Source organism: Chinchilla lanigera, unplaced genomic scaffold (assembly GCF_000276665.1).
Source record: "Chinchilla lanigera isolate Chin_1 unplaced genomic scaffold, ChiLan1.0 scaffold00063, whole genome shotgun sequence".
NCBI lineage: Eukaryota > Metazoa > Chordata > Mammalia > Rodentia > Chinchillidae > Chinchilla > Chinchilla lanigera.
The window spans coordinates 6,379,695-6,406,221 of NW_004955464.1; the positions used below are offsets into that span (position 1 = coordinate 6,379,695).

Consider the following 26,527-nt stretch of genomic DNA (forward strand, 5'->3'; position numbering starts at 1 on the left):
CACATGGGTTTTTCTTTTCTCCGGTACCGGGAACCGAACTCACGACCTTGCACTTGCCAGGCAGGTGCTTTGCCGCTGAGCTAAATCCCCAGCCCCCAATGGATCATTCTTATCAACTGTGTTCAGAATAAGTTTCAGGAGGGCAAGGACAGAAGCAGATGAGCTGGTCAAAGGACACTACAATAATTCACAAGAGAAATCACTTTCAGTCTAGTCTAAGTGGTAAAGAGGGAAGTCAAATGTTGGCATTCTGGATATATTTTGAAGATACAGCTGGGTTTGCCAAAGCACTGAAATCAAATATGGGAGAGAAATCAAAGTGACATTATCTTGTCCACCGGCTCATGCTTTAAGATTCAGCTCAAATAGCGTTTGCTTTGAGAAGGTTTCCTTCACGAATTTATCGTTGCCTTCTTCAAGTGCTTTGTTTTTAAATCACTTTGTTTTAAATCTGTGATCACATGGAGATTCGCCTGACTCCCCACTGGCTACAGGTCCTTGAGGAAAGGGACTTTATCCTTTGCACTAAGGATCCAACACAGTGACTGGCACATAAACAGGGCTTAATACATGTTGGCTGAATGGTTATATCGAGGTAGGTTACTGTTCTGCAAATTCACTGTCAGCACCTTTGTATTCCTAAGAGTATTTTTTGTTGTTGTGGTTATTATTCCTAAGAAGAGTGTGTGTGTGTGTGTGTGTGTGTGTGTAACTGTACTGCAAACTGATCCCAGGCCCTTTGCACTGACCAACATCCCCAACCCCCTTTTTAAAAAAAATTTTTGAGTCAAGGTCCTGTTACACTGCCTAGCTTGGGGTCAAATTTATGATCCTCCCACTTCAGCTTCCCAGAGTGCTGGAAGTACAGGCACATACCACTATGCGCAGCTCCTAAAGCCATTTCTGATTGGGCCCATTATTGGCATTCTCTCTCTTTCCCTCTCTCTCTCTCTTTCTCTCTCCTCTCTCTCTCTCTCTGATGTGCTGGAAGTAAATCCAGGGCCTCTGGTGTGCTAGACAAGCGCTCTTACTGAGCGACATCCCTCGAGTCATAGAGGAAGTCAATAATAGTAATAATAGTAAAAATTAACTTTTATCAGCTGAGTATCATAGTGCACACAAGTAATTCCAGCTACTTGGTAGGCTGAGGCAGGAGGACTGTAAATCTGAGGCTAGCCTGGGCAAATTTACCATCCAAAAATGCTACATCCCTAGCATTTTTCTATAGTAGATTCCCAGTGGGCTTCCCTGTCTCCACTGCTTTCCCTTCGATTTGTGCCTGCATATTAGTAATAAATAAACCTGTCAGAGAGCTTGGGCATAAGGCCACGCCTGTACTCACAGCATTCTAGGACTCTAGCATGGACTGACACTTTCAAATCTTCTCTTCTTCTCCCTACCCCATGCTTACTGTGGAGTAAATTGCTCATTAGTCCCCCGCACACCCACAACTATTCAGGAATACAGCCTGGTGATTAAAGGTTCAGATTTTGAAGACAGGTTTTGAATTCTAGTTCTACTTAATATTAACAACAGAATAAATTATTTTACCATGTGCATCTATGCAGTCAGGTTACAAATAACACCACATACTTTGGAGTCAACTCCGATTCAAATACCAGCTCTACCATTTAGTAACTTTGGGGTCCTAGCAAGTTCCTCTATCTCTCTGGACCTCCGTATTTTTATCTCTAAGACAGTAACAAAAGCCTATGCCATGGGGTTATTGTGAGGGTAAATGGTATTACTTGGGCCGGGGTATAGCTCAGAGTCAGAACTAGCTACTAACTATAGCGTGGTATAGGCTCTGGGTTCAACCCCAGGACCACAAGGGAAAAAAAAAAGAAAAAGATAAAGACCCAGTACCGAAGTTGGCACATAATAAACTATTGATAGGAGTTAATATATATATTTGGTACTTGGCATTGAACCCAGGGAGCACTGAGCTGTACCTCCAGCCCTTTTTATTTATTTTTTAAATTTTGAGACAGGGTCTTGCTGACGTCAGCTGAAATTACATGTGTGCACTACCACACTCACCCGATACAAGTTACCAGTATTACTGTTATTGATTTCTTCTGTGACTCTGCTCATGCAGTTCCAGAATGTACCACTCAACCAGCTCTCCTTTTCAAAGCAAAATAGTATGAATATAAAAACCACAGACTCTGAAGCTGCGCATGGAAGCTCACATAATCCCAAATACTCAGGAGACTGAGCAGGAGGATCCCAGGTTCAAGGATAGACTGGGCAATTTAGTAAGATCCCATCTTTAAAAAAAAAAAAAAAAAGAAGAAGAAGAAGAAGAGGAAGAGGAAAGAAAAAGGCTCTGAAATCAATCTGAACTTAAATCTAGACTCTGCTACTTACTATCTTATTACCTTGAGCAAGTTACTGAGCCTTTTTGTGCCTGTGCCTCTGTTTCCTCACCTGTAAGATGAAGAATGTAAGAATAACAATTTCACTGGATTGTGGTAAAGACTGAATAAGCACATGTAAAACACTTTAGCATTGGCGCTGGCAGTAATGGTGCTTCATGCCTGCTCGTTGTGACTATCTCAAGTGCCTTCACTAACATGAAGTCTTTAATGATCAAGCAGATGAAATCTTTTTTCCTTCCTTAGAGGCCCAATGCATTCTGTCAATCTCTCTTCTATGAAAAATTCCATCTCATGTTATACTCACTCGGTCATTCATGCACCCATGCACTACACACCTACCTGAATACTAGAGACCACGCGATAAAGCGATCACAGTCTCTGGGATTCTAGCACAGTGCATGTGAGGGCGTGTATCTATAGACATCCTCCAAAGCCTCTGCAATCACAGCGGGGCTTTTCAGAGGTAGTGGATATAAAGTGTGCAATGCTAGGATCAAGGATGTGATGCTGCAATGGATTTATGGTGTGATTTTTGGATTAAGGGTGCCTCACTCTTGGTACGAGTGCTACCTGCCCTATAGGAGCAGAAAGAGGGTCACTGTTGCTTGTTGCTGCTGCTATTTCACTGCTTGCTGCCTTCTTGCCTTGGAGCCAGCTGACTATAGACCGAACTGACCTTTCCTCCTTTAACTTGGTGGGTCAGGTATTTTGTCTCAGCAATGAGAAAAGTAACTAAGACAGTACACTACCTAGATCAGAGGCAGACAAACTACAGTCCCTGGGCCAGGTGCCTGTTCTGTCACATTTCAAGGGAACATCTGTACTCACTTGCTTACATATTGTCTATGGCTGCCTGTGAGGTACAATGAGATAAGTAGTTGCAACACAGATCCCACGGCCCAAGGCTCTACAACATTTATAATCTGGCCCTTTAAGAAAATGTGTGCCAATCCCCGGGCTAAATTGCAATCTCTGTAGGAGAATGAGTATGTCTTTCCCACCCAGACTTCACTGCCATAATCAACACAGAGGCTTGATGCTTATAAAGTAAAATCAGCCATCTACATGACAAATACGCAGTTATGTTTTTATCCAGGTATTTATTTTATTTTATTATTATTTTTTTCCCCCGGTACCGGGAATCGAACTCATGACCTTGCGCTTGCCAGGCAGGCGATGTGCCACTGAGCTAAATCCCCAGCCCCTCAGGTACTTATTTTAAATAATACATGGAACAGTTCAGTCCTGAGTCATACCAGATAGCACTACATTCTGTTACCCAACAAAAGGTAAGTCTCATAATGTTGCTGCTTGAGAAACATACTTTTCATAAATCATCAAGAATAAATTTCCTTTTCAAAATGCCATTATTAAATATATTTTAAAACAGTAAAATGAAGAAAAATATCACTTTTTATTTTGGTTTTTGTTTGTTTTTCATTTTGAGACAGGGTCTCATATGTGGTGCTGGCCTTGAACTCGCTCATGTAGCCCAGGCTAGCCTTGAACTCACAGCGATCCTCCTGCCTCAGCCTCCCATGTGCTGGGATTACAGGCATGCACCACCACACCTTTTATTTTGGTTTTTAAAAATAAGGTCTCATCCGGGCAGGAGGATCACTGTGAGTCAAAACCAGCCTGGGCTACAAAGTGAGCTCAAGGCCAGCCTGAACTGCATAGTGAGACCCTGTCTCAAAAAGACAAAAAAACAAATAAAGACAAGGTCTCACTATGTAGTACAGGCTGGCCTTTAACTCATTATATAGCCCAGGTTGGCCTCAAACATGAGGTGGTCCTCCTGCCTCACTCTCCTGAGGACTGGGATTACAGGCATGTGCCACCACATCCAGCTAATATATCATCTTTATAGTTCCCAAATTATAACATCCCTTAAACAAAGGACACCCTTTATACTTAATGGAATAGCTATATGGCTTCCTTTAACCTCCACTTAAAAGTTTCTCCCATAATTCAATACTGAATAATGATAATAACAAGAGGTCTGCTACAAAGAAATGAGCACTAAATCTAAAAACAGAAGGCCTGAGTCTTCCTAGCCTCCCCGTTATTAGCTACAAAATCACGAGCAAGACACTGAATCTCTATATGACTCCATTCTTTCTTATTTTTTTTCATTTTGTTTTTTGAGAAAGGGTCTCAATAGGTAGCCCAGGCTGGCCTTGAACTCATGATCATGATCCTCCTGTCTCAGCCTCCTGAATGCTGCATTTACAGGAGTGTGGCACCATGCTTGGCAACTTCTTCATCTTTTGAGTGGGGATAATAATGATGACAGAGCACAGCAGTGTGGATATTCTGTAAACTATAACCAATGCAAGTTCTTTTTTCTGACAGAGTCATTACTTTTACATAATTCTCACTACACCAAATAATAACATACAACAAATTCTTGAGTCCTGCTCACTAGTCATTTAGATTAAGATAAATTAAGCACAACTGAAGCTACAATACAGTGTATTCACTGCTCTGACCCTCTGTCAAGGCTGGCTGCTGTTTCCTACCAGTTACAAACAACTATTTACCATAGATAAAGCCTTGGACCTTCAAGAAAATGCAAGGGAAAAAATTTTATTTAACCCCTTTCTTTTTCAAAGAACTGGGTTTTTCCCCCCTACCAAACCTAAGAAAGAAAAATTCCACACTGATATATAGTATATGCTGCTTGAGCTAAAAAGCCAACAGAGAATATATACTCATTTCTAAGAAATATAAGGTAACAAATAAAGCTTTTAGATAAGCACTGAATTTGTACAAAGAAGCTAAATATGCCACTCTTCAAAAAGCAAAGGGATCTACCATAACATATACAGAAATAATTTAATGCGCTTCATGAGACTAGAACTCAACTTTGCTAGAGCTTCGTATCCCAGAAGGGTATCTCCAATGCCAATCCAGGAACGGGCACTTCTCTTTCTCCTATTCATCTGTGCCACAGTTTTCATGGATTTCTGGCCAGAGACGCGGACAAAGGCCAAGAGGTAACCCAGTACTTTCCCCTGTTCTGCCAGAAGCAGGGCTGGAAGACAGCCACCCTCTCCCTGGTCTCCTCCTCCACTTCGGTCCTGCTGCTGTGATGAGGCCCCCGGGCTGCAGCTTCGTGGCCTTGAAGCTCCTTCTGTACACACAGGCAGTAAGTACTGTGCAGCCTCACTTCCTGCCCGCTTCAGTCTCTAGTCCTCTCACTTTGCGATTGCTTCTCAGACTCCAACAGCAGCTGGGTACCCTAAGAGGGACCAACCATGGCTGCGGAAACTGAAGCCAAGGCAAGTGGCCCAAAATGGCATGATGGCCTTTTAGGTCGACTAACCCACAGCTCCGGGTCTGCACTTCTATAACCAGTGTACATTCTCAAGCAAACAGCTATGAAAATGTGTCAACCAGGTATCAAGAAGGCCAGAGCACTAAATTTGACAGAGTAGGGTTAGCATCCTTTAAAGCAATCTTACACAAGGATATGACTTTTTGTTCTGTTTTATTTTGTTTGTTTATTTTTTTAAAACAGGATCTTGCAACGTAGTTCAGCATGGCCTCAAATTCATTATGTAACCCAGGCTGGCCTCAAAGCGATCCTCCTGCCTCAGCCTCCTGTGTGCTGTTATTACACGCATGTGCCACTCTACCCAGTCAATGAAAGATATTTTAACTAGTAAGAAATGACTTGAGACAGATTTCTAAAATTTTAAGCTTTAAGTGTTAGAGTTATTACTTGCCTGTTGAATGGAACATCTTGAAGGATCCGGTCACTGCAAAGTGAAAGGAGGCAATTCTTCTGTAACTAAAGAAAAGGAAGGGGACAATCTGAATAAAATAGCACTGTTTTGTTTTTTTTTTTCCTGTTTGGGGAATGAAACTCAGGGTCTTAGGTAAGTGTTCTACTACCAAATATACCCACTGCTAGTAACACAGCATCAAGGAATTCTAGCCAACCTGCTTTAAAGATAATCTGACTCTAGGGCTGGGGATATACCTCAGTGGCACAGTGCCTGCCTGGCAAGTGCAAGGTCATGAGTTCAATGCCCAGTACCAAAAAAAGACAATCTGACTCTAACTTAAGAGTATAAGGAACAAGTAGTCTATATTTTCACCTTGAAATAAACGCTGATAGTCTTGGATCTTTTTTTATTATTAAAATGAAAGTTGCTGGATGTGTTAGCACGCACCTGTAATCTCAGCATTCAGGAAGCTGAGGCAGGAGGATCGCCACAAGTTTGAGGACAGCCTGGACTATATAGTGAGTTCAAGGCCAGCCTGAACTATATAGTGAGACCTGCCTCAAGAAAATTAAAAATATTTTTAAAAAAATTTTAAAGTGACAGTTTATCACAGAAAAGAAGTATGGCAGGCTACCCCATCAGCAGACTAGGCTAGTTAGGAAGCAGAGCAGCCCCAGAAAAAATAAAGTTAGCTACTCCACATAGACAGAGGGAAGTAAAAAATAATTTTAGATCAATCAAATAAGAGTAAGTAAAAATACGGATCATTCACCAACCAGTAAAAATAGGTTCAGTCCCTAGTACTGCAAAAAGAAAAGAAAAAGTACACTATCATAACGGAAGAGTGATTCAGGTTACTATATTCTTATGAATCAAAATCGTAACTTTAAGGCATGGCTTTAAAAAAATGTCATAGTATACATTATTAGCTTTTTAACTTGGAAAATTGCTTTTTAATATTTTAAAAAGCTTTCCAGATTCCATTGGAAGTTCTTTTCTTATCTAGAGAAAACCTAAAATAAAGGAGCTCAATCATAGAAAACAAAATCCAGATTAATGGGATATATAAAGCTAGTTAAAGCCAGGCTTGGTGGCGCACACCTGCAATTCCAGCACTCAGGAGGTTGATGCTATAAACACTTGTGTACAGGCACATGCCACCACGCCTTCCTAGAAGGACTATTTGCATAAGCATTCACATGTGCTTACCTGCTGGTGATTGGGAAAATGTTCCATGGCTTTGAGTAGCAGATGGGTCACATCAGCCAGCAGTCGGACAGGCATTCCTGCAGCAAGATCCTGCTTGGTTAGGTTAAATACACAGGCGCTTGCAGCTAGTTGCACTGGTAAATTCATAGGGTGATTTCTCATCCCAGTAACCACAAGCTGGAAAAAAAATTAGCCTTCTTAACTCACCTCATAAATACAACCCATCTTCATAGGGCAACATTACTCTACTGATCTATAATTTTCTTTTTTTTGTTTTTTGTTTTTTGAGACAGGGTCTCACTGTGCAGTCCAGGCTGGCCTTGAAGTCTCAGCAATCCTTCTGCCTCAGCCGCTTGAGTGCTGGGACAGCAGGAGTGCACCACCACACCCAGCTCTGATCTATTATAATTTTAAAGATGTCTCAAGTAACTCCTCCATCCTCATGTACAAGGAGCCTAACACATTAGCAGTTACAAGTGAGCAAAATGAATAAATGGATCTTTTCTACATAGTGCTCATTTTTGTATTCCTAAGACCTGGTAGAGGGCCTTTATGCGGAACACAATGAATAACAAGTGCTCGCTGACTTGAATAGGGTAAACTGGTGGCAAATTTCACTTTCAACTCCCAACCTTCCTTTCCTTGAGAACACTGCTGAAGTTAGACTGTGACAAAATTCATTCACCTCTCCACGCCTCCCCCTTTGTCTCTTCCTCATCCACCCCACATCCTTACCAACTTGTCATTATCTTCTGAAGGCCTCACATTTTTAAAAATTCAGTCTTCTTATAACAATTTGAGATATAATTCACATACTGTACAGTTCACACAGTATGTAACTCCGTGGTTTCTAATATAGAACATGGGGCTGTGCCACCATTACTAAGATCAACTCTACAATATTTTTATTACCCCCAAAGAAACACTATGCTCGTTAGCAGTCAACCCATTTACTCTCAACCATAAGTGACCTCTAATCTTTATACATAGGTTTGCTTGTTCCGGCATTTCATATGAGTGAAATCATATAATGTGCGGCCTTTTGTGTCCAGTTCCTTATTGCTTCTCGGCGTTCTGGCTAAGATCAAGTGTGTCCAGTTCTTTTCACTTAGTATGTTTATAATTTTCATCTATATTATAGCACACATCAGTACTTCATTTTTTTATTTGCCAGATAATATTGCATTGAATAGATATAACATAGTTTGTTTATTCATTTATTAGTTGATAGGCACTTGGGTTGTATCAGTTTTTGGCTGATAATGAAAAACGATGCTATAAACATTTGTGTACAACTTTTTGTGTAGACATCCTTTCACTGATCTTGGTTATACACCAGCAGTGTATAAAGTTTCAATGTTTTTGCATTCTCACCAGTACTTGTTATTATCTGTTTTATGATAGCCATTCTATATAACTGAGATTCTATATAACTGAGGGTTATAAAGTATATCTCATCATAGTATGATTTGCATTTCCTGATGGCCAATGATGTTGAGAATCTTTTCATGTGTCTATTGGCTTTTTGTATATCTTTGGAGAACTGGCAATTTAAATATTTTTTCCATTTTTAAATTGGGTTATAGATCTTTTTATTATTGAGCTATAACCGTTTTTTTATATATTCTAGATACATGTTCCTCCCTGACCTGATGTATGATTTATAAAAATTTTCTCTCATTCCGTGGGTTTTTGTTTTCTGGATAGCGTCTTTGGAAGCACAAAAGTTTTTAATTTTCATTATGTCCAGTTTATTCTTTTCTTTGCTGTCTTTGTTTTTATTGCCCTTTATGTAAGATTCCATTGCATAATACAGGGTTGTGAAGATTTATGCCAATGTTTTCTTCTAAGATTTTTTATAGTGTTAGGCAAAGGTGAGATTTAGGCAGTGAGTGCCTTTTTAGTTAATTTTTATATTTGGAAGACCTCACTTTCAACAACACTAAGAAAGCAAATAGAACCAAGAATCACTTCAAATCCTCACTCCGCCACATACCAGCCCCTTAGCAGCACACGAACATCTACTGCCCCTTTGGGACTTCCCATAAATGAGTTTTCTTGGGCTCCTCTCTGGAGCTGCCCTCCTCTTACAGTACTGGAACTGAAGGCAGAGCCTCGGGGATGCCAGGCCAAGTGCTCTGCTCAGAGGTGCACCTGCAGGCCTGAGTCCACCTTTTATATACTCGATCATTCCCTTCTTGTCTATTGCAGGGCACCTGCTGATGTCTCCCTTAACTCCTACAACAATTTTTTATTCTGTACTGGGTCATTCATATCAGCATACAAATAAGCAGTTTTTCTCCCAGCTTCAAAAACAAAACAAAAACTCTTTTCTTTTGTTTTTTTTCTTTTGAGACAGGGTCTCGCTATGCAGTTCAGGCTGGCCTTGAGCTCACTTTGTAGCCCAGGCTGGTCTTGAACTTGCAATGATCCTCCTGCCTCAGCCTCCCAAGTGCTGGGATTACAGGTGTGCACCACCATGCCTGGCCTCATGTTATGGTTTATATCTAAAATGTTCCCCAAAACCTCACATGCCCGTAGGTGGGGCTTCTGGGAGGTGACTGGATGAGTCTATTGATGGGTTTATAGCGGGGTGTGATACTGGGAGGTAAAGCCTGGCGGGAAGTGGTGGATCACCATGGGTGAGGGTCTCCCTCTCAACCCCACTCCTCTCTTGATCTCTCTCCTTCTTGCATGCTCCGCCATGAACTCTTTCTCTCCTCTGTGAGAGCTCTGTGAGCTCTGCCATGCTCTCTTGACTTGAAGCTACCCAACTATGGACTGAAACTTCTACAAACTGTGTGCCAAAATAATCCACACCTCCTTTAACGTGCAGATGTTGGGTACTGTGTCCCACAGCGGGAAGTAGCTAAGACATACTGCCTCAGCTTCTTGAATAGGTGGAATCAGAGTGGCATAAATATGCTTTTGAAGTAAGCACTATTCTAGTGGTCAACAGACCACATTTTGATAAACACTACCCTAAGCAATCAACAAAATTAAGAATTCCCTTTCTTGTCCTTCAAAAAACAATTTCGGTTAAATGGGAAATAACATGAATCAGTTATAAAAGCACAGAAAGCTCGTAAGGGGCATGGAAAAGTACCTTACAGACTTCTAACACTGTATTTCTAAAAAGACTAAGTGGAAAGCAATACAGGGTTAACATACATGGCAATGTATGGATTCCAATTATACTTGCATTTTCTGCTATAGCTGGTGATAAAATATCTTGATGATCACTGATTTTAGGTAATTAAGTATGTAGTAGAAAGTATTAACATTATTTAGTCAGATTACTTTAAAACCTCAAAAACACTATGCAACTGTCTTCTGTCATTTAAACTAATAACTGAAATCACAGATTGTCACTCACTTTATAAATAAAAATCAAAGACTAAACGCAAATTTTGGGAGGAGCACCATGAGTCGAACTCAGGACCTTGCACTTCCTAGACAGACACTGCTGCTGAACTATAGCCCCAGCCCACAGATTTTGTTATACAATTATCATCTACCAGGGAGAGGATTTCAAAGTTTTAATAACCAATTTCTTATTCTTACCTTTAAAATTTCTGGCTTTGTTTTCTCCATCACATGAGTCAGGCTAAAAAGGTGAAAGAGAGCTTCTCGGACAAAAAACGCCCGTTCACTGTACCGCTTCAGCGCTTCTGCAATCTGAGTCTCATTGGCTTCTCCAGAGACCTTTGAACACAGCCAAGAGATTAACTTCCAGGATTCTTTTCAACCCTCTAACTAAACACCAACTATAAAGATGAATTATCTAAACACCATAAAGATGGCATCCAGGATAGTTATGTAAGATTTATAATAAATGGGAATTATTACTTTGATCCCAATCAGAATAGTCATCTGAGAGCTATTAGAAAGGCTCAGAATCTAGCATAGGCCTAGAGGTAAAATTTTCTACATTGAACCTAAAATAAACTCAATATATTTAACACTATTCCTAAGACTTTACCATGTCATTAGGCTCTTGTCTGCCCCACCATCCCTTTTTTGAACAGTCTTGTTTTTTGTTGTTGTTGTGTTTTTTGTTTTTTTGTAGTTTTTTTGTCTTTTTGAGACAGCATCTCACTATGCAGTTCAAGCTGGCCTTGAGCTCACTTTGTAGCCCAGACTGGTCTCAAACTTGCAATGATCCTCCTGCCTCAGCCTCCTGAGTACCAGGATTACAGGCATGTGCTGCCACACCTGGCTGAACAGAGTCTTGTTAAATTGCCCAGGTGGGCCTTGAACCTGCATCCTCCCATCTCATCCCACAAAACAGCTGGGATCACAGACACAAACCACCACAGCCAGTTTCCCATCTGCCTTTTTCTTTATTTATTTAGCGGTACTGGGGACTGAACCCAGGGCCTTGGCACTCAGCTACATCCCTAGCCATTTAGCTTTTTACTTTGGGACAAGTTCTTCCTATTTGTCTTTTAAGGTAATCCCTTTCCCATAGCTCAAAATGTTACAGCTACACTTTCTTTCTTTCTTCCTGATCTTTCAATAAGCTAGGCTCTTTCTCAGCAAAATTTGACTATATATACTATCTACTCTCACTGAAACCATTCGTTCTCTATTTATTTGACTAATTCCTTTTACCCTTGCTAGCTCAGGTTACACGCTTCTTTATCAAAGCCTTCCTCGACTCACTACTCTAATTGGGGTCTCCTCAAACATCTCTTTCATGGCTCTTATCATAATCGCCCCGTTGGACTAACCTATTCACCCATTCATCTTACCCCAACAGCTAAGATTATGCTTAGTTCAGAAAAAGCACTAAATATTCACCAAATAAATTTATTAATTTCCCCAGATTTATCAAACTCCCTAAGAGGTTCTGTTCAAAATTAAGTCTATCTGTATGAGTTTTCCATTTAGACAAATAATATAGCCATCCTTAAACTATAGTTCAGATACCACTGGATAACCAAATGTAAATAATGGGAAGTGGCTCTTTAATCCAACTAGTAAGTAAAAATTAAATAATGAAAATATCACTATAATACCCAATAACTTAATAGATCTAGGTACTGAACACCAATAACTGCTAACACCACAGAAAAAGAAACAACTCCCCATTACGTTCCCCCCAATGAAAGAGCACAACACCTAAGGGCCCTGCAAATAAAATAAAATAAAATAAAATAAAATAAAATAAAATAAAATAATAAAATAAGGACCCTGCCAAAGGGATTAAACACTATTCTCATTACACCTCCAAATCCAGCTAGCAATTTGCAGGAAACACACAGAAATATGTGCCACAAGCACCCATAAGCAATGAAGTCCAAACGGAGGAAAATGCTCCAAGTCCAAAGGACTTGATTCTTCAACAGACAAGTTTTAAGGAAAAGAAAGGGATGAGGAACGAACTGCAAGTCATATTGAAAATTTTAAAACAGGCAAGATTAACCAAAGTTTCTGCAGATAGACATCTGGATCACGAAACTATAAGGAAGCGCAAGGACATAATTATTACTAAAGTCAGACCACAGGTTACGTTGTGAAGGAAAGAGTCATGCACAGAACGGCACACAGGCCTGAGGTAGCCGACAGTGTCCCAAGTGATGGTCTTGAGCATGTTGGCTTTATTTTCACTCGTTAAGCTGTATAATTGCTACTTATCATCTATGTATCTGTTTTATTTTACAAAAAGGTAAAAACATGCATAAAAAAGTGTCATTCAGAGAGACAGACTCTCCATAAGGGGTAAGAGTTAGTCTTTTCTGGCAATCCCACTCTACAGGGAAACACAAAAAAGATCAAACACTTAAACTAGGTACCTAGGTTTTGTATAAATATACATTATTCATATAGGAAACTAAAACTCTGAGGAAATGAGAGGATGCTATCAGGGCTCACACTACAAGCACTGATATGATATTCTACAAAGGTCTAGCTCTAAAATGAACTAGACTACAATATCGTTTAACAAATGACATGGGACACACAGGGATAATTTTTAAAGGTTGTAGAAATAACAATGGAAGTATCTTTACAATATGCTTCTTCTTTTTTTTTTTTTTTGAGACAGGGTCTCACTTTGTAGTTCAGGCTGGCCTTGAACTCTGTGTAGCCCAGGCTGTCCTCAAACTCATGGCAATCCTCCTGCCTCAGCCTCCACAGTGCTGGGATGACAAGAATGCACCACCATGCCCAGCTCTAACAAAATGCTTCTTGAAGTTTCTATTTATGTATAATATACATAAATACAAATTGATTCTGATTATACATTCTCATATATAAACAGTTACTGAGTAATAAATGTTTTCAATTTGTTCAGTTCTTTTGGAATCACCTTGAACTTCCTTACAGATTTGGAAAGACACTGAAATGTGAAGTGAAAAAAACTGTGAGAGAGAAAAATACAAAGTAATCTCAGCCTTCAGTTACTGGTATTCCAACCACTTTATAAATCCCATATGCAATACAGCTTGAAGTTATTTTAAATATAAAATTTAAGAACTTTTTGTCACTGAAATGTTAAGTACTCTAATGTCATTAGCTAGGTACTTTATTTAGTGATGAAGACATCTCTAGCTAGTGATAAACTTTCAAATCAAGCAGTCTGGCATCTCATACTGTAAGTGTCTTCAATCAATATCAATTGATTAAAAAAAGTATCTGTACATTCTAGTTTTTGCAGTTTCCAACAGAAAACAGGCAAGACATGAAACAAACACGCAAAATAAGGACCAAAATGTGTAATAAATATTGTGAAATATGAAGAAAATGTTCACATGGAAAGGGGAACTAGAGGGGGGGTAGAAAGGGAAAAGAAAAAAATGAGAAAAGAAGGAAAAATGGAAACAAAGCTTTTGTAAGTAAGGAGGGAAAGAGGGAAGGGGAATGGGAAAAGAAAGAATCAAGTTATATCATGTACAGGTGCAAATTCCCTATGATGAATGTGACTATTATGTATACCTAAAATGTTCCAATAAACTTAATAAAATTGAAAAGAAAACAAATATAAAAATCAAGAACATTCCTTGCACCAACAATGAATCCACAGAGAAATAAGAAAAATAATACCATTCATAATAGTTTCAAAAAAATTAAACATTTATGAATTAACCTAACAAAGGAAGTGAAAAGACCTTTGTAATAATGTAATGAAAACTACAGTACCCTGAAAAAGATCAAAGACAACATCAGAAAATGGAAAGAGATCCCCTATTCCTGGGTAGGCAGAACCAATACTGTCAAAACGGCTAACTGACTAAAAGACAGTTTCAATAATCTCTTTAAAAAAAAAAAAAGTTATGTTCAACAATGATTCTTAACTTTGGTTGATTATTATACTTACCTAAGAAATTTCTAAAGATACTTATAGTGGGGGTTCACTAGCACACACCTGTTATCCCACCATTCGAGAAGTTGAGGCAGGAGCAGCACCACAAATTTAAGGCCAGCCTGGGCTACACAGTGAGACCCTGACTCAAAAAATCAAGTGAATAAATAAAAATAAAAATATCCATGCCAGGGTCTAACCTCCTTACCTCCCACACAGGCCTCTGCACATGTTACCCTCTGTACGTAGAATGCTCTCTGTCAAACTACCCACCCTTAGGATCTCCACTCATTCACTTATCCTTCAGAGAAGCCTTAATTCGGATCTGTCTGCTAAACATTTCCTTATTTAGTACTATGTACCTTCTAGATTCTTAGGCTATAAGTTTAGAGTATAGGTAAATAAATGTAAGTAAGTACAAATCTGTAACAGGTTTGTGATCATGTCACCACCATGCCCATTAGACTGGTCTGCTGAGAAGGCGATGTCTTTTTCATCTTTGAACCCAGAAGTGAATCAAGTCCAACTGATGTTCATTTGAACTAAATTTAAACCATTAAGCACAAGAAACCTTAAGAAAGGAAAATTTTTACCATTTTTACAGTGAAGATTTCCTCTGAGAACTTGATCTCCCATTAGATACTCAATTCAACAAAGAATATCCTAGGTTTCGTACAAGTGACCCATTAGAAATGATACGTTTAAATGGTTCAAAATATCTAAATGGTACATAACAAGCCACTGTTTATCCAGGACCTACTCACGGTACCTTATAATTATTCATCTTCAGAACAATTCCACAAGGTAGAGACAGTGTCCATTTTATAAATAAGGAAATGGAAACTCAGAATTAAATTACACCAGAGCTTGCCTGGAGTGAGGAAGCAGGAAAGCTGGGCTTTTACCCAGACTCTGACTCTAAAGCAAGCCTTTCCCCTACTCCAGTGAGGGTGAACCTATGGCATGCATGTTACAGCATGCTATTTGTATGATTGAAAGCTCTAAAAGGTTCACTACCACTGCCCTATACAATTCCCTACCTTGTGAACACATCCCAGATACTAAACATGCATCCTGACAGAGTCTAGACAACGAACACAACCTGACAAAATAATATACTTTTTGTTGTTGTTTTGTTTTGTTCTTGGTTTTTTGAGATAGAGTCTCACTATGTAGCCCAGTGGCCTTGAAATCTTGGCAATCCTCCTGCCTCAGCTTCCCAAGTGCTAAGATTACAGGCACATGCCACCACACTCATGGCCAAAATAACACATTTTAAAGGTCTAACCTTCAAGTGTCCTTCGCCTGTGAGGAATTCAGAGTAACCAGCATCAGTGGCCAGCAAACCTACAAACTGCATGCTGGGCCGCTGTTGTATAAAGGCTTCAACAGCTTTATCTGTCACATGCTTTCTCCCAGAAACATCCAGGGACACAAGGTTGGGTAGGATGTCCTTTTGTTCTAACAAGCGAAGAGCTATGTCTGATGTAAACTGTTTATCATCTGAGATATCAAGATGGTTCAGATGTCTGAGTTCCCGAACAACATCCAGGATCTGGGTAGTTGTCATTTTTAAACACTTCAAGTGGTGCATGGTTAGCGACTTGAGCCGGTCTCTGCAGGCCAGCAGAGCAGTGATGTCTGTGATCGAGGTGTTCGAGATATCCAGACTCTCCAATCTTGGCAGCGAGGCAACTTCAGCCAGGTCTTCATTGTAGAAGAGAACATTGGTGATGCTGAGAGCTCGAAGGCCGGAAAGCCGGCTGAAGCACCGCTCATAAGGATCTTCCAGAGAGAGAGTCAACGAGTTCAGCACCAAGCACTGGAGGTTCTGCTGGATCCACTTGTTGCTGCCGAGCCCACTGATAATGTCTGTGATGGTGATGTCAGCATTCACACCTGTGGCATCGAGCTCCACTAACTTGTGGTGGCAGAAGGCTTTCCGGAAAGCAACCGCAGAGATCTTTGCTTTGCGAATGCAAGCTCGCTTTAAGCGCATCTGATTGCCTCTAAAAATACCCACAGTTCCATCATTCAGCAGACCTGGGGAGACACAAGCAGCACTTTTACTCCAAGAAACAGTTAAAAGCCACTCAGCCGGCTCTGCTTCAGAGACTTCCTCAAGGCTTTCCCTGCTCTGGTCCGCCCTCCCATCACTGGCTCCTCTGGAATGTCCTCTCACACAAACACTACTTCTGCTTCAATGTTTTTACTATTGAAACACGTAAAAATTGTGAAAATTAAAGCAGTTTATTTCATTTTAAAAAAACAGTTAAAAGACAGCTAAAATGTCCACCATACTCGACATTTCCAGCGTGCTCCCATGCAACTGTATTTCAACTGGTAATTGTGCTTCAGGGAAATGAGGATACTGCTATTTCCCACAACTTATGAACAAATAAGCTGAGGTGTACAAAGGGGCTCTCCAAGATTACAGAGCTAACAAGAGGCCTGTAGTAGGCTGTACTGAACTCCACTAGCACTTGGCTCTCCCCATCTTACTGGACACACAGACAGCTCTACGTGCCAGCCCTCCCTCGAGTTCCAAGGGGATGTGCGCCCGTTCTTGCCACAGGCTGTGGGGTGAAGCACCTGGGAGCCAATGCATGATTTTCCATGCTATCTTCTTCTGCTATGGGCAAATGCGGGGTCTTCATACTCTAGAGAAGATAGCTTTATGAAGCAGGAGCCTCTACTAGTCGGGGTACTAAGGTGACGGTGAAACAGAACTGTCAATGGGCTTACGGAGTTTTGTATCATGAGTGAGGTTTAAACTTTGTGTTAAGGCATTTTCATTTGCTACCAATGCATTTCTAGCCTATACTTTAAGTTCACTACAACACATTGCTATATAAACAAATATATATTATATTCAGCATATATATAGTGCTTATAACTCATTATTAAACCACTAGCCAGATCTAAAACCTATTAAAAGGACCTAGGAGTTACAGCCCCTCTCTTTGAAATGAATGTAAGTAGGGCAGACACAACAAAAACTCTTTAGGAAGTTCCTAAGAGAAGTACCTGCCTACCAATCAAGAGTGCTACACATACTCTGGAGCCATACTGCAGCAGTATCACATCAACTAAACAATATCTGCTATGAAAGAAGCAACAGCCATGCTGGTAAAATGCAGCCTAAAAACAGTCTGGGGTAAATGAAAGCTGGGGCAGAATAAATAAAGACCTTGATGTCAAAAGACTACATCAAGTCGCCCCTCACCTAGCCCATCCTAAAGATGCAGACCAGGCGGTCAGTGAGCCACCCCCAATTAGGACTAAGGGGAAGACGACGTCCAACGTTTGTGAGGAGGGTGGGGTGGCATCCCCTGGCGCTGATGCAAGAGCCTGGTGTGGTGTTTGCAGCCAGGGCCTGGGGCTGACCTGGCTCACTTCCCATCCATGCCGAGCCCACTCAAGCTGAGCCATGCCCAGGGACAAGATGATTTTTAATGCTACCATGAGCAAGAAGAAAAAGCAGCAGCTCTCTACTTAGAAGAGGAAGGAAGAAGGGGATGCCCAGACAGAAGAAACCCAGCCCTCAGAAATAAAAGAAGTAGAGCCAGAACCAACTGAGGACAAAGATGTGGAAGCTGATGAAGAAGAAAATAGGAAGAAAGATGCTTCTGATGATCCAGATGACTTGAATTTCATGGGGTTTTGCTTGTCTCTTTGTTTGTTTTGAGATAGGGTCTCACTAGGTAGTGCAGGCTGGCCTTGAACTCATTATGTGTCCCAGGTCGGCCTCGAACTCATGGTGATCTTCCTGCCTCAGTCTCCCGAGTGTCAGCTGGGATTACAGGCGTGTGCCACCACGCACTCTGAATTTCTTTAATCAAAAGAAGAAAAAAAACCCCAAAATTTGGTATTGATGAAGCAGAAGAGTGCATAAAGGATCTTAAGATTGAAAGTGCTACCCAAGAGCCAGCTGGACCACAGGATGACTTTGATATTATGCCTGGGAATAAAAAGAAGAATGTCAAGTTCCCAGATGAGGATGAAATACTAGAAAAAGAAGAAGCTTTAGAAAATGAAGACAGCAAAAAAGACAAAGATCTCTCATTCAGTAAGCAGACAGGCCCTGCCTGGGCAGACTTGGAGAGACCACACATATGAAGAGCTACTGAATCAAGTTTTTAACATCATGAGGGAAAAGAATGCAGATATGGTTGCAGGAGAGAAAAGAAAATTTGTCATGAAATCTCCACAGGTCATCTGAGTAGGAACCAGGAAAACTTCTTTGTGAATTTTACAGATATCTGCAAACTATTACATCGTCAGCCCAAATACCACCTTGCATTTTTACTGGAAGAACTGAGTATATGTGGTTCTATAGATGGCAATAACCAACTTGTAATCAAAGGAAAATTCCAACAGAAACAGAAATGTCTCAAGAAGATATATCAAGGAATACGTCACTTATCACACATGCCGATCACCAGACACAATTCTGCAGAAGGACACACAGCTCTGTTTCTTACAGTGTGAAACTTGTCATTCTCAATGCTCTGTTGCCAGTATCAAAACTGGCTTCCAGGCTGCCACAGACAAACGAGCACAGCTCCGTGCCAAAGCTAACTTGCTAATCGCCACTGATTTTACAAAGTGTGTTTTGAGGAATTGGCTGGACAGGTTTACCATCAGCGTAGATGTATCACTGTATTAAAACAAGGTAGAAAAGCTGCCAAGTTCTTTGGCGAGTGGTTGGTTGATCTGAAATCCTTGCCAATGCTCAAGTTGTTGACATACTTCTTGCCTACTTTAACAGCTGTCAGAAAAATATGATGGGGTAAGGAGGTACTTTTTAAAAATCATTCATAGACTTCTGTAAAAGGCAAGATAGAAGTTATTGTAACAGTGAAAAAAATTAGAACTAAGGTTTTTTTTTTAAAGGGAATATTCTTCCCTAATGGATGTTAACAATTATCACTAGACAGCTACAAAAAAACTATAAAAACTAGCACAAGGGACAAAAATAAATAATTACATGCAAAGAAGCCCATTACGCATTTTAGAGCTGTGCTTTCTAATATAGTAGCCACTAAATGCACAGCTTTGAGCACTTGAATAGCTAGAATAAATTCAGGACCCTGCTTCCTGTACTGGAGATTGAACTTAGCGTCTTTCTTTTTTCTTTTTTTTTTTTGGTGCAAGACCTTGTAGTTGCCACACAGGCGCTTGTGCTGCTGAGCTATATATCCCCAGCCCCATCAATCCAGGGTCTTCACACTGAGCTACATCTCTGGCTTCTTTGTTTAGTCTCTATTTTGCAACAGGGTCTTGCTAAATTGCTCAGTTGCCCAAACTGGGCTCAAACTTCCAATCCTCCTGCCTCAGCCTCCTGGAATACTGGGATCACAGGCATGTACCACCACACCTGGCTCAAGGTAAGTTTTAAATGCAAAACATATACTGTTTTGTTTTCTTTTTTTGAGACAGGGTTTCACTATGTAATGCAGGCTGGCCCTGAACTCTTGGGCCATCTTCTTGCCTCAGCCTCCCCAGTGCTAGGATTACAGGGATGTACCACCACACCTGGCCACATACTGTGATTTTAAAAACACAGCACAACAAAAAAAGAATGTAAAATATCTCAATAACTTTGTATCAATAAAGTTGAAATGATACTAATTTATATGTATTGGCTTAAATAAGAATTACTAAAATGTGTTTTACCTGTGCATGCGTGTATGTGCACATGTACATGCACGGGTATGTGCTGCTAGGAATGGAACCTATGGCCTCAACCATGCTATGCAGGCACTTTTCCACTGAATTACACCCCTAGCCCTTGTTTTACTTTTTTAGTGTGGTCACCAGTAAATGTAAAACTATTTCTATTCAACAGTGCTATTCTAGAGATAGTCTTTTAACCTACCTAAACTCTATCTTGGGGTAAATTTCATGATAGGGTTCCATCCACTGAACAACTTTTTTTAATTGTTTTTTGAGTTGAGGTCTCACTGTGTAATTCAGGCTGATCTTGAACTCACTGCGTAGCCCAAGTTGGTCTCAAACTTGTGGTGATTTTCCTGCCTCAGCCTCCTAAGTGCTGAGATTACAGGGATACACCACCACACCCAATCAATGAACAACTTTTTTTCTTTTTGGTACCAGGAAGCAAACTCAGGACCTCATGATGCCAGGTAGGCAGGTAGGCGCTGCGCTACTGAGCTAAATCCTCAGCCTAAAACAACTTTTTAACAATTACTGTAGGTCAAGCAGTATTAACAAAAAAATAGTAGATACAAAATAGCAGTAGATACAAAAAATAAGATATGTCTCTATCCTGGATTTATAACTACACAGAGTAAAAAAGACACAACCAACCATAACAAAACAAGATGCATGGTATACCAGTGCCAAGTACAATGTACCATGAAAGCAGAGAAAGGAAGTAATCCATTACGAGTGGAGATCTGGAGCAGACTGGACAGAGGAGATAATGCTTGAATAAGACCTTGAAAGATGATAAAAGAATGCAAACATGGAGAAAGAAAGTAAAAGTAGCATCAAAGGGAAAATAGCATCAACAAAGTCGTACAGATGTGAAGGCACATCACATGGCTAGAAAACAGCAAGTAAAAAAGAGAGAGAGAGAGAAAGAAAACAGCAAGTAGTTCTATACTGCTTGAACATAAGGAAAGGAAAACCTGCAGTCATGCTTCCCTGACAAAGAAGAGAAGAAAAACACAGACAAAGATCTAGATGTGAGTGATAATGTGGTGCATTTCTCGGGATATAAGCATGCAAATGGGAAGACAAGGAATGGGGCTGGAAAGGTGAGCTGCGGCTAGAACACTATGAAAGGTAAATAAAACAGTCCAGCAGGGGACCTTGGGACCCAAGAAAAAACACAGTGGAATCCTGGGTGTTTTTCTGATCATGTATCCTACACTAAAGTTAAAGCTAGCGCCACAGAAAACACCAGTGAGCACAGACAAGCTCCAAAAACATCTGCTCACGCTAGCCAAAATACCAGGGAAGACACAGCCAGCAAGACAGGACATTTTTTGGACAGTAAGTGCTCTACCTTAGCTAAACATCAGGGGGGAAATCTGTGACCCCCAACTCCCATGTGCCAGCAAATGCCAAGGAAGCCTTGGTTTCCACCCTCACAAGGCTGTAACTGCCTGGACCTCCCTACAGGGAGGCTTTAGAGAAGGGTAAGGAGCCAGGACTTTCATCTATACCAGCTGTAAGACCCACCTTCACCCCTATGGTGTCAGTGGGTGCCATCTGAGGAGTCCCGACTTTGACATCCACCCAGCACTAAGGAAGCCCTCCACTCTCCCTGTCGGGGTATCATCAGAGAAAACCTAAGTCAGGACGTGCTCAGAAGTAATGAGATTACTCTCTCCCAACGTGGTGTCAGGGATGAGGAAGCGAAAACAATGTATGCATCGCCTCTCAGCTAGCGGTAGCACCGGAGTCCCAGTGGGAGCCAGAGCACCGACTCCTACAGAGCAGTATCTAAAACATTCAGGTCTCAAGCAAAATTACTCACCATACCAAGAACAGAATAAAAGATGTCAACTGAGGTAACAGAAATTTTTAAATTATTTGATGAAGATTTTAAAGCAGCCATGATGAAAATGCAAACATATTTTCAAAAGTCAGTGATTACAAACCTGGTTGAAACAAATGAAAACCAGAAAGCTTCAGCAAGGAAATGGAAAACATAAAGAAACATCCAATGAAAATTTTACAACTGAAAAATACAATAGTGCTTGGGCTCAAAACCAAATTGAGGGAACAGAAGAAGAAAAAAATCAGTGGCCTACAAGATAGAAGAAAGACCTGAATTTAGACAAAATACACTATCAGCCAGGCATGGTGGCACACACCTGAAATCCCAGCACTCAGGAGGCTGAGGCAGGAGGATCATTATGAGTTCGAGACCAGCCTGGACTACAAAGTGAGCTCAAGGCCCGCCTGAACTGCATATCAAGACCCTGTCTCAAGAAGGCAAAAAAATAAATAAATAAAATAGACAAAATACACTAGAACATCCTCCCCACCTCAAATACCTAAAGCTATGTGTCATTGGAATCCCCAAGGAAAGGAGAAAGAGGGTGGGTTTCAAGAAGTATTTAAAGTAGTAATGCCCAGAAACTTTCCAAATTTAGCAAAAGACAGACTATACATTGAGTATGATACATGAATGCCAAATAAAACAAACCCAAAGATATTCAAGCCAAAAACATGAAAACTAAAAACAGAAAAATACTGAAAGTAGCTGGAAAGAAATGAGACCTGTTCTACACAGAAAAAAACAATTTATTTTGAGACAGCCTTGTTAGGTTATCCAGGCTGACCTGAAACTTGGATCCTTCCACCTCAACCTTCCAAGTGACTGGGGTTGCGAGCTTGCGCTACTGTGCTTGGCTCTTTTTCTACTTTATTATGAAAACTTTTCCCAGAAAAATTTATGAAACAATGTTTCAAAACTGTAACCAGAATTGGCAACATGTTCTGTAGCACACTCTCAGCAGTACCACTCCGGACCGTTTGCAGTAACTCAGAATTGTTTTTTGGTAGGGAAAGCAGGTCATCACATCAGGGCAATACAAGTAGGGGCAGCAAGTTACTTCCCAGTTTCCTCAACAGAAGGCAGACTGAACAGAAGAGCTAGAAAATATATTTTGTCCGAGCATATAGCCTATCTAAAACATTATTCTGAAGGACAATTATTCAATTGCATTTACTTAAAAGGCACTTTGGTTATTTTATCCATATAAAGCATTTGCCAGAGTGCATAAAACATAGTAAGCATCCAATAAATGACAGCTGCTATTATTAGCTATCATTAACTATATTTCAAAAGAGTAATTGAATCTGGCAAAGTTAAAACTTTAGTTAACACTTTTATTTACTAGTATTTAAGTTGAATATGCTGAGCAAAATCATTAAATTCAGATTAGAAAGAAACATTACCACTAGCATAATCTCTTAAATTATTGTGTAGTTTTGGGGGGGACTTTAAAACATACATAGTACTTACTGAAATTTACCCTGGTTTCTATGGTGGATTGGAAAAATTAAAAAAGCTAATAGGGTTCAGCAAACAAGTGAAAACCAAGGAGTACAGAGGTCTTCTTTCCTAAATTACTAAAAAAACCCTCAGTTATAGCCATATTTTCCCCCACTCTTCCCTGGAACGTATTATCTGTACACATGCTTAACAGCGTTTTTCATATACATATAGAATCACAGCAAAAGTGAAAACCTTAGGTGGCACACAGGCAGGGTCGGCTCAACTGTAAGTGCAGGAAGGCTGTGTGGCACGGTGGGAAGCATGTACAACCATAAACAGACGGACCTACACCCAAACCATTCCCCAGCAGTGTGACTGGAAGGAAGTTACTGCTCTGAACCTCTGTTTCTGTATCTATCAATGGAGGAAATAGTAGCTCTATATGTAAAACACCTGACACAAAACAGGCACTCCGTAAATGGTAGCCATTATTATGGCCAAATTTTCATTCTATTTTATAGCTATGAACAGGTTATATTCCCAACTTATAAGAGTTTATAGGATATTACAAAGGTATCTCTAGGGGGCTGGGGATTTAGCTCAGCAGCACAGCCCCTGCCTGGCAAGCCCGAGGTCGTGAGTTTGATTCCTGGAACCGGAAAAAAAACAAAAAATTTTAAAATAAATAAATAAATAAATAAAGGTGTCTCAATTTTAAACACATAAAAATGAAAAAGACCCAATATACATTTCACAGATGATACTTCTTGATTTAGAATTTGTTTTTAAAAATGCCAGTATTAAGTTAGCCATGGTTTCCCATTTTAAAGGTCGAAGCAGGAACTGGTTTTTCTGTGACAGTATTAATTCCCCACTGTCAAATGAAGATAAGGATATTTTATTCCCAAAGATTTCTAAATAGATATTTTATAATTACATAAGTTATTTTTGACAAGAATGTCTTCTCAAGACAAAAAAAAAAGTTTGCTCAGATTAGAAAAGAAAAATGCTTTTCTAAATTACACAGTAAGAGGAAGGACAGATAAAAATAAATGAATTTCTTTTCCTGGAATCAAGTTCATCTGGTCTTTTCTGTTATCTCTAAGAAAATAATTAAACACCCAAAGCAGTACTTCAAAATCTAGTACCAATTAACTGCACATAATTCTTGTTCCCTGCTTTTTTTTTTTTGTCTTACCATGAACTGCCATGGTCTGAAGCAGTCGATCAGCCACCTCTTGTGGAAATACCCCCGGTTCCTGCAGACACAATGTTCCATCTTGCCTTGCTGAACAGAATTTCTCAAGGTGAGTGGTCAGGAAACTCAAGCAGATATCAAGTAAGGAATAAGGAGACGCCTCCTCCTTGGAGTCCAGGAAGAAACATGAAGGGAACACAAAAGGAGCAAGTCAGTTTCCAAAAAAGTAGAGAACAAAACATTGATTTACTCATCCAATAAGAACGTGATAGACAATGGCTACTGTTGGACAATGTTTCAGCCATGTTCCTATAAGGAAAAGAAGTACCAAAACAACACACATTTACACACAGTCTGTTAAGGACCGGTAATACAGGACAGACATACTATACTGGGTACCATTTAAGCAGGTAGGAGGCTCTCACCATCAGGAGTGGTGTCGGAAGATCTCAGAGGCACAGCAAATTAACCCTCCAGAACTATCACCCGTGATTCCCTCCTACTCAAACCTTCAATGGACTCCCCTGGGTTTGAGGACAAAAGACAAAATTCTGGGATAGATACACTGACTTCTTTATAAAATTTAATGCTAATTTACTTTTCACCTTAACCTCCCACAATGTGATTATTCAAATATCATAAATTTATTTGGGTAAAAGAATTTAGGGTAAGTGTTATGCTCAAAAAGAAAAAGTTTGGCCAGGCATGGAGGCACACCCCATAATCCCAGCACTTGGGAGGCTGAAGCAGGAGGATTGCAAGATCCTGTCTCAAAAGAAAAAAAAAAACAGGAAAAGAACAGGGTTAGCTACATTCGTGTTCAGTGCAAAGGCCCAGAGCTCATTCCCAAAAAAGAGAAGAGGGGAGGAGGGGGGAAGGAGGAAGTAGAGGCGCAAAACGGGAGAAGAAGGAAGGGTTTAACCTGGTCACTTCAGTGTAAAGAATAAGAAAATTAATAAATTGGCAATGATTTAAGGGCTTTCATTGTAAATACTTTAAATGTCTCTATTAACTGTCTATTGTGCTCTGTATAACCATGCTGAACATTTTATAAGAATTATCCATTATTTCATTTATTTCTCACCCTTAGTTTGAGAAGTAGTCAAATATTATCTTCATTTTCATATAACTGAAAACAGGCTCAGGAAAGTAGTATCTTTCTCACCCTTTTACATGCAATATACAGTAAGTAACAAAATGTGGCTTTAAAACAGTAGTTGATCCAGGAGCACAACAACTCTTCCTACATTACATAGCATATCTGACTGGTTTGTTTTTGTTTTGGGGTTTGGGTTTGGCTTTGCTTTTTTGAAACAGGCTCCTGCTATGTAGCCAGGCTGGCTCAATCTCGTAGAGCCTCTGAGTGCTGGATTACAGGCGTCCACCACCACTCCCGGCTGCATATGTGACATTTTAATGGTTGAATAATGTGTAGCCACTAAAAATTTTCATTTCTATATACTTATATTTATTTTTATTATACTATATTAATCACACAGAAAAATACTTAGAATACAAGGTTAAAAAATAATTTATCCAACTTCCTCAACCTGAGGAAGGCTATCTACCAAAAAGCCAGTTACTTAATGATAAAAGTCCTAATGTTTTCCCCTTAAAATCAGGAATGAGGCAAGGATGTCTGCTGTCACCACTTCTATTCAACGTTTTACTTCGTTTTCTAGCCAGGGCAACTGGGTAAGAAAATAAATAAATAAAAGG

General features: G+C 40.0%; 1 protein-coding gene and 1 pseudogene across 1 annotated transcript in view; one reads left to right on the plus strand and one right to left on the minus strand.

The window, feature by feature from the left end:
* Zyg11b (zyg-11 family member B, cell cycle regulator) overlaps positions 1-24,974 on the minus strand; it is a gene marked incomplete at its 5' end in the record, with an annotated part of 50,159 nt that extends 25,185 nt beyond the window's left edge. The window contains 5 exon segments of the mRNA XM_013521732.1: positions 6,113-6,177; positions 7,325-7,501; positions 10,889-11,029; positions 15,919-16,673; positions 24,809-24,974. Of these exon segments, the coding sequence (XP_013377186.1) occupies positions 6,113-6,177; positions 7,325-7,501; positions 10,889-11,029; positions 15,919-16,673; positions 24,809-24,974 (1,304 nt within the window).
* Positions 18,061-19,299, plus strand: LOC102019991 (annotated as a pseudogene).
* Positions 24,975-26,527: the final 1,553 nt, after the last annotated feature.